Below are 13,690 nucleotides of genomic sequence, written 5' to 3' on the forward strand. Positions count from 1 at the left end.
GCTACGCATACTATTTAGGCAAATTTCAAAGCTGTACGCATGTGTGCAAGCTGCGCATGTGAGCAAAATGCACATGCAGGAGGCCGCACAGATGCACAGGAGGCCACACACATGTGCAGAAGGCACACACACAACCTAAGTAAGTGTACATGCACGCGTCCTCACATTTGCGAACTGGTAGGGAAAGTAATTCAATACCCCCTCTGAAGATAATCCTGTTGGTAAGATGGCTCCATCAGTGGTGTAGGGATAGAGATGGCTGTTTATATATTGCACTCTTCTCTTGATGACCAACACATCCACAAATGTGTTTCCAATTGAAAAGAAATTTCCATCAGTTATTTGAAATCACTCAATTTCGTGTCCACCCCACGAAATAAAAACTGGGTGTCCAACATTGATGATGTATCTATATTATTGCTCTTTAGCCATATATATATTAAACTCAAAGGTGAACAATTTCCAGTATACTCGTGCCTGTCGGTTATTGGTGAGCCGGTCGCGATGGAAGCGCAAGTGCCCGGATGCTGCCATTTGGGTTCTTTTACCGTCTGTGCATGCACAAAATGCTTTGTCTATGCACAGATGAAAAAAGAAGCCAAATGGCGGCATCCCTGGTTGGTAGGCAGAGTCTCACACTCTCTTCGCAATCAGGTCTCCGATCACCTGAACGAACTATGAGCATGATTAAACTCCTGCGGTCTTGACTATGTGAATGCATTGTGCAACTCCAAAATCAACCATTCATTTTTCAGATTTCCTGAAACCCACTCCTCCACGAGTGATGGCATTCCAAACCTTTGAGGACAAGGGCTATCCAAAACTTGTCTGCTTGGCTACTAGCTTCTACCCCAAAACCATAGACATTCAGTGGAACGCCAATGGAGAGAAACTCAACTCCATTCCAAACTGTTCACTTCTCGTGCCTCTCCCTGATGGGACTTTCCAGAAGGACTGTAGTTTGACCATCAGTGGAGAAGACTGGCACAATCCACAAATATACACATGTGCAGTAAATCACCATGCAACCAAATTTTCGATTAAGAAAGACGTGCATTCTTCCGGTAAGTTATACTTTGCATGCTTACATTGCAAACAAATAAAACAAAACTGATTGCCTCTCATGCCTCTTAATTCTAAGCCATGTTGCTCCCTCCCCCCTTCAGTTAATATTGTTATTCATCATTCCATCCCTCCCCAGTTCTAACATTTTTAAATGCCCTAAATTCCTAATTTCTCTCTCTTATTTCTCCTTTTCTCTATATTTAAGCCAATAATCTTTATCTTTACTCTTCCAACATGGTATGTTGACAGTGGCAAGTTAACCATGGCCATTCTATAGAAGGGTACCATGATGCTGATGGCTCTGGCTATTGAGTTGATATTGACTGACAACAAAGAGTTGGGAAGAAGCAGATGACTGGTTAAGAGGGATGATTAGTTTTTAGAATATCATGTCTGATCTGCATTTATATCATAGTAAATAATTGCTTCTATTAGATGGAAAGTTAATCTATTAGCTTTGAGGAAGAAAAGATTGGATACAGTCAAACCATTTTCCAAAGTTGCTTCCGTACATTCTTTAATTTGCCACTCTCCTGTTAGAAGGACTTGCATTTAAGTAATTCCAAAATATGGAGTGGTGAGGTAGGAACTGGAAACTCCTCATCAAATTAATCCATGCACTATTTGCTTTTGAAGGAACGGTGACATCCCCAAGCAATATGGATGTGATCAAGATGCAATTGCCATCCTTCGAAGAGCTCTTCACAAATGGAAGTGCAGCTCTAACCTGCATGATGTCCCTTACGAATGCCAGTGCCAATGCAACTTTCAATTGGACCATGGATGGCAAACCAGCCAACAATAATTCAGTGACAAACCAAGTCTTCCAAGAGACCAACTACACTTCTTTGATATATGGTCGACTGGCAGTGAATTTTTGTGAATGGGTCAACACCACCCAATTCACTTGCAGCATTCAGAGTGGCCTAGAAAAAACAGAGACAAAGACTTTTGAGAGAAAGAATGGTAAGGACTTGTATAAACAGCCGGCAAGCGAGTGAGACAGAAGGACTCTTAAAGAACAGAGGGATTGGAAAATTCTTCAATTCAGACTTATTCTGAATCGATCCTGGCAGTAGCTATAATCAGAGCAGAGTCTGATCTCTCTACAGCCAAATTGTGGCATTATTTATTTATTATAAATGTATATTGCCTCCTATTTGCAGATAGAGATTCAAGGCTGCTTACAGAATATAAACCCTATATAAAAACAATAAAACTAATAGAAGAAATCATATAATAAATTAATATACTAAAAACACCCTCACCCCTCCTCCAACGACAGCACCTCACATGAGCCATTTCATGGGCTCCATTGCTGTTTTGCATTCCTCAGGTCTGCTGGCAGAATTAGATCTTCAGGAACTTTCAGAGTGGGAGCCAGTGTAATCTCTGAGGGAGATTAGACTCTAGGTGTAGATTAGACTCTAGGTGTATTTCCATAGGCCTAGGGGATAGGACCAGAGAGGGCCTGCCATGTTTGGCGCTACCGATGTGCCCTCTGAAGTTGTTGCAGGTGGTGTGTGCCTGCTGGTGCAAGATTTAGCTGATGTGCATGCACAGCAAGCAAAATTTTGCACAAGGATATGTGCACACGCAATATTTCAGCATTTCCCACTGATATTTTTGCTTCTGTGCATGCGTAGAAGCAACAAATTGGCAAAAATCACCAAAGTCTTGCTCACATGATCACCTTCATGCAAAAATGCTCTTGCTATGCATGCGCAGCAGCCAAATCTTGCACCAAAGGTCACCCGCACGCCTGCAACAGCTTTGGAAGGTGCATTTTTAAAATCACTACCAGAATGTAGCACCTTACCTTTCTGGTAGCAGGCCTTCACTGAATGATACCCACAACATTCGTTGCCTCCTCACTCTGATGGATTGGGTATTTGTGGCTGTCAAGAGACAGTCCTTGAGATAACCTGGTCCCAAGCCATGAAGGGCTTTAAAGGTGACAATCAGAAATAGAATAGAATAAATAGAACAGAACAGATTTTTTTTTAAATTGGCCAAGTGTGTTTGGATACACATGGAATTTTGGTGCATTTGCTCTCAGAGTACATAAAAGAAAAGATAACTTTGTCAAGAATAATAAAGTACAACATTTAATGATAGTCTGGGTACAAATAAGCAATCCAATCATACAAGGAACCAGTTAATATAAATCGTAAGGATGCAAGCCACAAAATTACAGTCATACAGTCATTTGTGGGAGGAGATGGGTGATGAGAATGATGAGAATATTAATAGTAGAGTAGACTTAGTTTGACAGTGTTGAGAGAATTATTTCTTTAGCAGAGTGATGGCATTTGGGGGGAAAACTGTTCTTGTGTCCAGTTGTTCTGGTGTGCAGTACTCTATCTTGTCATTTTGAGGGTAGGAGTTGAAGCAGTTTGTGTCCAGGATGTGAAGGGTCTGTAAATGACAATCTTAATGGTGTGTTCATAACAGAGCCAACAAGGGCCTAGTGATTGAGGTGCTTACATGAAAGAATTGGACAAAAGAAATAAAATAAATAAAAATAAAAACCCTTCTCAATACAACTAAGGGCACAATGACGGTAGAGTCCAGCACATTTTGTTTCCCAAACGTGTTTATTTATTTATTTGTTTGTTTGTTTGTTTGTTTGTTTATGTTTGTTTGTTTGTTTGTTTGTTTGTTTGTTTATGGAATTTGTATCCCACCCGCTTCTGAGGGACTCTGGGTGGCTTACAATAATATATTGCCTTGTGTTTGTTAATCCAGGGACTATGAGACCCCCTAAAGTGGCTCTCCAGCATCAGTCATCCAGCGGAGACTTCAATATAACCTTGCTGTGCATAGCAAAAGATTTCTATCCAGATGAAATCTTTCTGAAGTGGGAAGAAGAGAATGAAGGGATGTCCTTCAAAGGTTACAATGCCCATGGCATGAAGTGTGACCACGAGAAGCAAACATGCTCTTTGCTAAGCATGCTCGAAGTCCCCACAAGCAAATGGATGATGGGAGCCTCCTACAGATGCCTTGTAGCTCACGTCGCTTCTGAAAACATAATCACTAGAACAACTAATTTCTTAACTGGTAAAAACAACAACAATGCCAGCAGCTACCCCGATTGTGGTGCTCTTATTATAATGGGCCCTTTATGTATATTTCCATTTTACATTAAAACAATATGCACTAATTGAATGTTTCTTTCTTTCTTCTTCGATTGACACCTTCTTTATACCAAAAAAGCCACAATTTAAGACAATGTAACACTGCAAAGATGCTATATGGGCAATGAAGATTTTCATGTGGCTGATATATTCCAACAGATCTCTCTCGATCTCTCTCTCTCTCTCTCTCGATATCTCTCTCTCTCTCTCTCTCTCTCTCTATCTATCTATAAACACACACAGAGACACGCGCACGCATGCACACACAGACACACACACACATGCACACACATACACACACACACACACACACACACACACACATATATATATATATATATATATATGACGGTCTTGGTATATTCGGGTTTCTTCCCGTGTAGGATTTGGAAATTTCTGGCGACGTTTCGATGAGGTCCCACTCATCATCTTCAGGCTGGTGTTTCTGCCTGAGAACAAGGACAGAAACACCAGCCTGAAGATGATGAGTGGGACCTCATCGAAACGTCGCCAGAAATTTCCAAATCCTACACGGGAAGAAACCCGAATATACCAAGACCGTCATACCTGTACCCGTGAAAATCTACGAAAACATATATATATATATATATATATATATATATATATATATATATATATATATATATATATATATATATATAATGGTCTTGGTATATTCAGGTTTCTTCTCATCTAAGATTTAGAGCTTTCTGGCAACGTTTCGTTGAGGTCCCACATTTTGATGAGGTTTCCAACACTTCAAAACTACAGGACATGAAATTGATTTTGACAGAACTAAATTAATTTCCAAAACTGAACACTACAGCAAAAGAATAATCATGGAAGCCATCGAGATAGAAAAACATCCCCAAAATATGAACAAGCGTGATGATACCTCCCGCCTACCAGACATCTGGAAACCAGCCCTCATTAACAAACATATCCCAGCCATACAAACTGAAACCAGACTCAGAACACACATTGCAAAACAACTAAGTAGCCTGCAAGCTCCAACTACTCAGGATATCACCCCCAATCCACAAACATTAACTAATCAGCATACCTCAGTTACATCAACGACCCCAGGTGTTACCCCACTGACTCACCAGGAAGTTTCAACACAGCAGGCAGCTGCTCAGCCATCAAACCACACACAAGCACACCAGTATTTATAGAGGGAAGGCAGCTCAGGTCTCACTGTGTTCACCCTAGAACAAGGACAGAAGCACCAGCCTGAAGATGATGAGTGGGACCGCGTCGAAACATCACCAGAAATCTCTAAATCCTACACGGGAAGAAACCCAAATATACCAAGATAGATATATATATATGTTTTTTCTGTCGGATCACCCTGGTATATTGAAGAAACATCACAGTTCCTTTTTGCCTCTGGCCCAACCCAGGGCCATTTCAAGGCAGTTAATTTATTCATAGCTGACAAACTATATTCTGTATGTATCACATGTTTTTGCTGATTATTTTTTAAAATTAAGGGAGACTAGGATAGCACTATTTTGGCCTTATTCTGGCCTCATCAGCTAGCCCTACCCTTACTGGGATTTGATCCTGGGGCTTCTGCCTTGTAATCAAATCCCAGTAAGGCTATGGCTAGCTGATGAGACCAGAACAAGGCCGAAATAGTACTATCCTAGTCTCCCTTAATTTAAAAAAAAATTCAGCAAAAACATGTGATACACACACACACACACACACATAAATTTTTTCACCATATTTTACATATATACATCAGTACATTAAACCTTAGGAATATATCAGTAGCATGCACATTTCCTAACCAATCAAAATTCAATAACCTATTTTTACACCTAGTCCTGCTATTATTAAATCAGTCTATTTCTTTCTTTTCTCCACACACCCCTTCTCCTCTATTTTCTTACTCCTTCTCTCCCCTTCCAACTTCCTTCTCTTCTTTCCCTTCTCCCCTTCCTTTCTACTTCCTCTTCTCCTTCTAAACCCTTCCTCGGGTGATTTTAATTCTAATACGTATTACATTTAATGGACTGATAATAATTTTCCCATACTTCTTTAAATTGGTAGCATCACTTTTAAGCTTAATTTATAACATCATATTTGTACAGTTAGCTCCTTATTTTAGGTACATGTTATTAATCTAATGCTACCTCCTTAGTCTAACTCTGTCATCTGGATTACCTCAATTTCTTTTCCATTTTCTTTTATCTTTTATTCACAATAGCTTAATCTCCAATTATATACCTTTTCTACCCATTCATAAAATTTCATCCATACATTATAGCATTCCTTATGTTTAAGTTTCGTTGTCAATCTATTCATTTCTGCATAATCCAAGGTTTTCTTAAGAATTTCGCCTTCAATCAGTATCATATTTACTTTCCAATTTGTGCAAATGTGATTCTAGCTGCTGTTATCATTACATGAACAATTACAAATGTGACTTTTGACTCTCATAATTTCTCCTTGCTGGTTTTAAGACTGAATTTTAAGGGGAATGAAGATTTTATAGTTCTTTTTCTGGGCACGATGCACTTTGAATCTTACTTTAAATCAGCTTTGATTATTTCATGCTTTCGGGCTGTCGTTTTTGTTGCTCATCCTGAACCTTTGGTTCTTGGTGGTGTGAAATTTCATAAACACAGGTAATCTTCCAATTATGACTGGTTACATAGCAATAGTGTGAAGTTATAATGGACCTCACAAAAGCTATTTATGATCCAATTCTGAAATTCCCACCATGTGTTTATGTGGACATATTTGGGGTGCTCCATAACCAACAAATATTTACAGATGTTTCCAGCATCCTGCTGTTGCAATTTATAGCATTTTTGCCAGAAATCACCATTGACTTCTGGGTTTTCAACAAAAACCCCCCAACAACCTCAGAGTCAACATAGCAATGGTTACATAGCAATAGTGTGAAGTTATAATGGACCTCACAAAAGCTATTTATGATCCAATTCTGAAATTCCCACCATGTGTTTATGTGGACATATTTGAGGTGCTCCATAACCAACAAATATTTACAGATGTTTCCAGCATCCTGCTGTTGCAATTTATAGCATTTTTGCCAGAAATCACCATTGACTTCTAGGTTTTCAACAAAAAAACCCCAACAACCTCAGAGTCAACAATGAATTAGCTTAACAACTGCCACACTTGCTTAAGGAGATGATGATATTCACTTAACAATGGCCACAGGAAAAAAAATCATTGTAAAATTCAGATGGAGAAATAATAACCCACCTTGCAACCATCATAGCTTACAACAGTAATTGCCAGGCTCTATAATGGAAGTAAGTTGAGGACTTCCCATGCAGATGTTCAAGAAATGATTAGAGAGAAATTAATAGTGCTTTCCCTTCCAAACATTTTTTATTGGCTTTTGTTTCTTTACTGTTCAGAGCCATTTTTCTAATTTGTTTTTTTTTTTTCTCATTCTCTTCTTCAGATTCCTGGGACTGTATGGCCATGGGAGCTGCTTTCTGTGACATCCGCAATGAAAGTGAAGAAGAATACAGCGAGCTGGAAGAAGCTAATGGTGTCTGGAATAAAGTTTTCACCTTCATCATTCTCTTTATTGTGGCCGTATTTTATGGTGGCCTAGTCACTTTTATCAAGGTAAAAAGGAAATCAATTCAAAGCATAGAAATAGATTGTTGCCATCTCTTTGTTTCTCAATTGCCCATACAGTAAATGAATACCTACCTATTGTAGCACAGAATCATGGCAAGAACAAAGATTATTAAGGGGATGGAAACTAGAACAGATGCAAGATTTGAGTATTCTAGTGAAAAGAAGGACTAGTGATGATATTACAGCAGTATTCTAATATGTTTTAAATAGATTAAGAGTTGGAAGGGATCTTATATGTCATCTGGTCCAACCTCCCACCCAAGCAGGAGACCCTACATCATTTCTGACAAAGGGCAGTCCCTTTTCCTGAAAGCCTCCAGTGATGATACTCCCACAACTTCCAAAGGCAACTTCCATTGGTTTATTGTTCTCACTGTCAGAAAATTTCTCATTTCTAAGGTTGAATTTCTCTTTGATCAGTTTCCAACCATTATTCCTTGTCTGCCAGATAGATAGATAGATAGATAGATAGATAGATAGATAGATAGATAGATAGATAGATAGATAGATGATAGATAGATAGATAGATAGATAGATAGATAGATAGATAGATAGATAGATAGATAGATAGATAGATAGATAGACAGACAGATAGATGATGGATGGATGGATGGATGGATGGATGGATCAATGATAGATGGTAGGATGATGATGATGATGATGATGATGATGATGATGATAGACAGACAGACAGACAGACAAACAGAAAATAAAAATAAAAAATAAATGTTTGTTTGTTTGTCAAACATGTACAAGATAGTAGGTGTTGGTATGAATATAAATATTAGCAAAGTAGGAACAGGTAAATTAGGAAATAGGATTGTAGGACAAGGACAATAGGCAAAACGGTGCGCTTATGTAAGCCCCCTACAGATACTTAGGAATGGGGTGAGGTCCACTGTATATAGTCTAAGTTTAACGTTTGTGCAGTTTGGGGAGGAAACCACAAAGTCAAGTAGTGCATTCCAGGCTTCGATCACTCTTTATTTTCTGCAGTCAAGTTTGGAGCAATTTACATTAAGTTTGAATCAATTGTGTGCTCATGTATTGTTGCGGTTGAAGCTGAAGAAATCATTGACAGACAGAACATTGTGGTAGATGATTTTATGAGCTACATTTAGGTCAGATCGAAGGCAACAAAATTCTAGGATATCTAAGCCCAAAATTTCAATTCTGGTAGAATAAGATATTCCGTCAAATAGCTTGACCCCTTCCTCTCTGGGACAACCCCTCAAATATTGGAACCACTTCTCTTTATTAGACTAGCCATGCCCAATTCCTGTAATTGCACTTTGTATGTTTTAGTCTCCAATCCCCTAATCATCCTGGTTGCTCTTTTCTCCACTTTTTCTAGAGTCTCACATCTTTTTTATAATATAGAGAACAAAAATGGATGCAGTATTCTAGGTGTGGTCTAACTAAGACTTTATAGAGTGGTATTAGTAGCTCGTATTTAAGTGACTGCCACAAAAAAGAAAGGGTCAACTTATTTTCCAAAACATCAGAAGGAGTAGATGTCCAAAAAAGGTGCTTCCCCCTCCCCCATAGACATATCCATAGACATTAAGCAATGGATGGAAAGTAACCAAGGAGAGAAGCAACCTAGTAGAACTAATGAGAAATTTTCTGACAGTGAGAAGAATTAACCAGTGGATACATTTGTCTTCAGAACTTGTGGGTGTTCCATCACTGGAGTCTTTGAAGAAGAGACTGGGCAACCATTGGTCTGAAATAATATAGGGCAGGGTTGATCCCTCGTGGCAGGGGCGAAAATTCGAAACATTTACCTACCGGTTCTGTGGGTGTGGCTTGGTGGGCGTGGCTTGGTGGGCACTCCAGGGAAGGTTACTGCAATATCCCCTTTCCCTCCCGACTCCTGGGGGAAGGATATTGCAAAATCTCCATTCCTAGCCCACTCCAGGGAAAGGATATTGCAAAATCCCCATTCCCTCCACACTTGGGGTAAAGATACTGTAAAATCCCCATTCCCTTCCCACTCCAGGGGAAGGATACTGCAAAACCCCATTCCCCCTCTACTCTGGGGGGAAGGATACTGCAAAATCCCCATTTACACCCCACTCTGGGGCCAGCCAAAGGTGGTATTTGCCGCTTCTCTAAACTACTCAATTTCTACTACCAGTTCTCAACAACCTGTCAGAGCCTGCATTGTGGGCTGCATTGGGATTTTGTTTGCCTTTGGGAGGCTGAGGTAGCCTGGTCAAAAAATCCAAAAATCCCTCAACCTTTTGGAGTAGAATTTGGATATTCAGAATGCTTCTGTATCAGCATTTGTGATCCGCCCTGAGTCTTCAGAGAGGCGCGGCATACAAACCTAATAAATAATAATAATTTACTAGTTCTCCTAGTAACTAATTATTCCCTGCTATCAGATAGTCCTTGGCTTATGACCACAGTTGGGGCCAGAATTTTTTTTGCTAAGTAAAGCAATTGTTAAGTGTGTCTCAATTGATTTTATGATCCCTTCAGCCCCAGTTATTAAACAAAACACTGCAGTTATTAAGCGAATCATGAAGTCATTATGCAAATTTGGCTTCTACAATTTGGCTTGTTGGAAGCCAGCTGAGAAGGTCCCCAATGGTGATCACATGACTCCAGGATTTTGCAACCATTATAAATATATGCTGGTTGCCAAGCATCCCAATTTTCAATCACATGACCCTGAGGATGCTGTTATGGTTGTAAGTGCAAAACCACTTGTCAGTTTTTCTCAGGGCTGTGGCAATTTCAAACAGTCTCTAAACCATTTGTAGAGATGTAATGTGTGGTTGTGAATGAATTGGTTAACTGTTTTGATTATATATGAGATTTTAGTAGTAACTTTTAATTAATTAGATTTGTTGCTGTGTTGCTTTTGTACCTTGTGAGCCTCCCGGAGTCTTCGGAGAAAGGTGGCATACAAATCTAATAAATAATAATAATAATAATAATAATAATAATAATAATAATAATAATAATAATAAACAAACAGTTGTAAGCCAAGAACTACATGTATAACATTTGTTGTAAGTTCATGCAAGTAGTTAAGACATTAAAATGGTAATAAGCTAGATATCCTAGAGCAGGGGTGTCAAACTCAATTTCATTGAGGGATGCATCAGAGTTGTACTTGACCTTGGGGGGTGGGGGGTGGGCATGCCCATGGAGTACTTAGATCTGGCTTGTGGGGCCATTCTGGAAATAGTGAAGGACCAGCCCATGGTGCCTCTGTGTGGCCCTCCTGAGCTCCAGTTTTGGCTTTGACTGTCTCCTGCATCCCTCCACCAGCAAAAATGGAATGGGGGAGGTGTATGCACATTGCTTGGGCTCAGTTTTTGGCCTCAATGGCCTCCTGCATTCCTCTGCCAGTGAAAATGGAGCCTACACAATGGAGATGATCATACACATCCTTCCTGAGCTCTGTTTTCACTGGTAGAGGGTTTTTACGGGACTCACGGCCAAAAATGGAGCTTGGAAGGGCCATGTAGAGACACCACAGGCTGGTCATCACTGCTTCCAAGATGGGATCATTGCCCAGGCCTTAGGTTTGACACCCTTATCCTAGAGACTCACACCAGGTAAATTATTGAGTAGATGATTTAATCTTTTTTTACCTCTCTCCTTCTTTGCTCTTTCTCTTTTTCTTTCTCTTTCACAGGTGAAATAACCATCCCTTCTTTCCTATCAATGAAGCACACATCAAACGAGACCCCACATTTTCCTCTCCATCATCCACGTCTCTCGCTCATCCTTCAGGACTACTGTTCTGAGTGACAGACTTTTGCGGAAAGTCCCTGCAAAACATTAAATGTCACAAAAAGGATCCACTTCTAGGTGAAGCTTTCTCTGCTTCAGCAGCCCTAACAATAACAGGAAGAAAGAAAGGAAGTGTAATATCTTTACCCAAACACTCACAAAGGCTAAGAAATTAATGAAGGGTACATAAATACCAAATTGTTATCCTGTCTCCTTATCTCTAAAATTCTTATCCTGTCCCCTTATGTAGAAAAGAGAAAAAAAGAAATACTGTGCCCTTTCCAAAGAAAGCCACCTTTGAATCATGATTTATTTACTGGCATGGCACATTGCAGCACTTGACCCTCAGGTGTCCTAAAATATTTTCCCAGAGTGACCCTGTGTTTATTTTTCGAGAAAGGAGGGCAAATGAAAACCTGTTCCCCTACCTCCAATGCTGAACTTACCATGTTATTTTTCATTATCAATTTTGTTCTTCTCTTGATCAACCCCCAAGCTATGTTTTTTGGCTGCAACAGTCTCTTGCAGCTTTCTGCCAACAAACACAGAGCTCATAAGGACCGTTCATTAGCTCTGTTTTCAGATGTCATGGCCTCCTGTAACCAGGGATCAAATGCTCCCAGTTCTCTTGTGCCTCTCAATCATTAGTCGACTGACAGACACGAGCAAATTGGGAGCATTTCACCTCTGCCTGCCACCCTCTGCCAACCAAAATGGAGCTTCTGAGAGCTGCCCATGGGCCAGATCTGGCCCACGAGGCCACCCTGGAAACAGCAAAGGACTAGCCCATGGGAGGCCCACGCAAGCTCCAATTTCTCTGGCAGAGGGCTGTAGGAGTCCATCACAGCTGAAAACAGAAGTCAGGAGAGCCATGGATGGTCCTTGTAAGGTCTGTGTTCACTGGCTGAAGGTTGCCACCAACAATAGAGCCTATTTTCACTGGCAGAGCACTCAGGCCCCTAAAAGCCCCCTCTTCTGATATGTTTGATATTGAAGTCCGCGGAGAGGGGCGGCATACAAATCTAAATAATAAATAAATAAATAAATAAACTGGCCACACCCGCCCTGGCTACACTCACCCTGGCCACCAATGTCAAACAAAATCCTGATCAGCCCTCAATGAAATCAAGTTTGACATCCCTACACTAGTACTAAGCAGCTAGTCACTATTTTTTTAAAGTTAATACTTTTAACTACTTCATTTACTTCCAATGAGGTATTTAGGCCCAGAAAGTTTCTTAGTGCAACAGAAGAATAACAAACTATTTCCTAGTGTCCAAAATCAAAGTTTGCTTTGCTGAAAGTTGAGGTATCTACACATGTGTGTTGTATGTTCATTGATTAAGGTTGTGTATGGATATTATTATGATGTAGCATGATAAAAAGCATTAATCTTTTTTCCCCCAGTTTATCAAACTGAGTAACACTGCCTTGGCAGCTGCATTTATTTTATCCTATTAGCACTAAGGTTTTTCCCTCCTCTGCTATATAAACTGCATTAAAACGGGAGGGAGGTTACTGCATTTCATTATTATATTGTGCTGTTTTATGCTGTGTACTGCATTATTTTTAATAAGATTGTTGCTTATTTTTTTCTGGATTATTATTATTTTTACTTCTATAGTTGCACTGAATCTGACTATATTATTTTTCTTGTTCCTCATCATTATAATTTTATCATTAAGTGGAAGTATTCTGTAAAACTTTTGCTGCTACATAAAGTTTCTTTTACTACCTATATTTTATTACTTGTATCTATCTTTTTTTAAAGGGGGGAGGGGAGTTGGAGGGACTGCAATAAGCATTGATTTTACATGCAGTGAGGGTTCACTAAAGTCATCACAATCAAATTTATGATGTTTGTTAATAAGACCCTGCCAGGTGTAGTGCTTATCCCAGGGCTATACTCACACTTAACAATGAACTAAAGGGTCACCATCAATGAGCTGTTGTGTAGATGTTTGGATGATTCAGGGTGGGGAATTTGTGGTGGGTGGCCATTTAAAAAAATAATAATTTAATTTAATTTTTATTGTTATGTGTGTTAGTCTTTAGCGTCATGTGACTTTTGTTGTATGTGTATACCGTGTATACACATACAA

General features: G+C 39.6%; 1 protein-coding gene and 1 gene segment (V, D, J or C); both read left to right on the forward strand.

The window, feature by feature from the left end:
• LOC139154299 (uncharacterized) overlaps positions 1-1,114 on the forward strand; it is a 1,065,525-nt gene extending 1,064,411 nt beyond the window's left edge. The window contains exon 17 of the mRNA XM_070728717.1: positions 756-1,114. Coding sequence (XP_070584818.1) covers positions 756-1,114 — 359 coding nt within the window. The remainder of the gene's footprint in view (positions 1-755) is intronic.
• The window catches only part of LOC139154462 (Ig gamma-2C chain C region-like), a 96,410-nt gene that overhangs the window by 54,894 nt on the left and 27,826 nt on the right, over positions 1-13,690 (forward strand).

Source organism: Erythrolamprus reginae, chromosome Z, assembly GCF_031021105.1.
Source record: "Erythrolamprus reginae isolate rEryReg1 chromosome Z, rEryReg1.hap1, whole genome shotgun sequence".
In the NCBI taxonomy this organism is placed as follows: Eukaryota; Metazoa; Chordata; class Lepidosauria; order Squamata; family Dipsadidae; genus Erythrolamprus; species Erythrolamprus reginae.